This window comes from Montipora capricornis, unplaced genomic scaffold, assembly GCF_036669925.1.
Source record: "Montipora capricornis isolate CH-2021 unplaced genomic scaffold, ASM3666992v2 scaffold_468, whole genome shotgun sequence".
NCBI classification, from domain to species: domain Eukaryota; kingdom Metazoa; phylum Cnidaria; class Anthozoa; order Scleractinia; family Acroporidae; genus Montipora; species Montipora capricornis.
In genome coordinates, this window is record NW_027180204.1 from 246139 (window position 1) to 247500 (window position 1362).

The 1362-nt window shown below is 42.3% G+C and overlaps 1 protein-coding gene across 1 annotated transcript in view; it reads right to left on the bottom strand.

Annotated features, from left to right (window-relative positions):
• Positions 1 to 1362, bottom strand: part of LOC138036219 (hephaestin-like protein) — a gene marked incomplete at its 5' end in the record, with an annotated part of 6761 nt that continues 5399 nt past the window's right edge. Inside the window, one exon of the mRNA XM_068882568.1 lies at positions 1 to 1260. Within this exon, the coding sequence (XP_068738669.1) occupies positions 1136 to 1260 (125 nt within the window). The remainder of the gene's footprint in view (positions 1261 to 1362) is intronic.

A 1362-nucleotide genomic window follows, 5' to 3' on the forward strand; every position in this document is an offset into this window, starting at 1 on the left:
TTTTATCAAATGTTGTTTTTATTTCTATCTTTTCACTATTAATGAAAAAGGGCTGTTACAAAAGCAATTATATCGTTTTCTAATCATTATCAACGCCAAACTTGTTGATCAGAGTTCGTATGGAAATAAATCCCTTGCCACAGACCACGACAATGGGGTATTGTGTGCAGGTGTGATACGGAATTTGATCGAGAACAATAGGCCATTTGTTGATAAGCTTTGCTATCAAAATCACATAACTTAATAGTCATTATGCAGCAACTCTGAAAACTATCAGTTCTAACAGGTTCCGTAATTTCAAACACTAGCGAGAAGGAAAGGAAACTTTTGCACTTTTCTCCTTGGCGTAAGGTCAATACAACGTGACGTCCACTTTTCTGCATCCTCGTCCCAAGAGTCCACATTTCTTTTGGTCAGCGCCAAGAACACGAACTCTTCGGCGGAGTCTCAGAAATTTGAAACAATAAGGGTCGTCAACGGTTACAACATTACACAATTACCGCGACTGCGCATATTTTTGGCTGTGGCCAGAGTCCGTGTTCTTGGCGCCGACCATAAGAAAAGCGGACGCTGGGAACGAGAATGACTCTTCTGCCATTAGGCAGGTTAATGTCCCCTTGCTTATTTCTATAACTTCAACACCGCTTGTGTCTTGGAATATAGACAATTAACGTCACAAGGTGTCCTCAAAATGCTGCTGACCTAAAAATAACGCTAACCTTTAACCTAACCTTGTTGTTAGAAATAGATAGCAAAGGCTTCCACTTAAAGGGACACTTATTGTTGGATGTCAAAATTGGGCGTGTATCTAAATACCTACATTTCTGGACGTAATAAGATCCATGCAGAGATTTCCTTCCTAGGAAACCAGGGACGGAACTAGGGGGAGGGTGCAGGGGTTGGGCACCCCCCTCCCCCTTCCTGAGATGACCTGGGGCTTTTTAATACAACTTGTATATTGTAAAAAAAAAAACGTCTCCAGTCAGCTATGCCATCCCTTAGTGGTGTACTCCCTCCTATGAAAAATCCTGGATCCGCCCCAGGAAACCTCCGGTAGACAGCTACTGAAGCAACTTCTAAATTAATCTGGTCATGTGGTTTTCTTTCTACACTCAGCCCTGCTACTGTTTCCAAGTCAAGTGTCCAAAAGGATCACAACAACAGCGGACAGCAAACAGCTGAAGACGCCACCAGCCACAACTGAATTCGCGGTGCCGGGTATTGGCTTCATTGGCTTGGTTGTTGGCTTCAATGACTTATCTGTTTTGATTTGAAAGTAATTCTAGAGATCGTATACACGCGTTTATTCTAAGATATGAATTTGCCATTTTTTCCCACCACCTTTTTGGCCAATAAGTACTT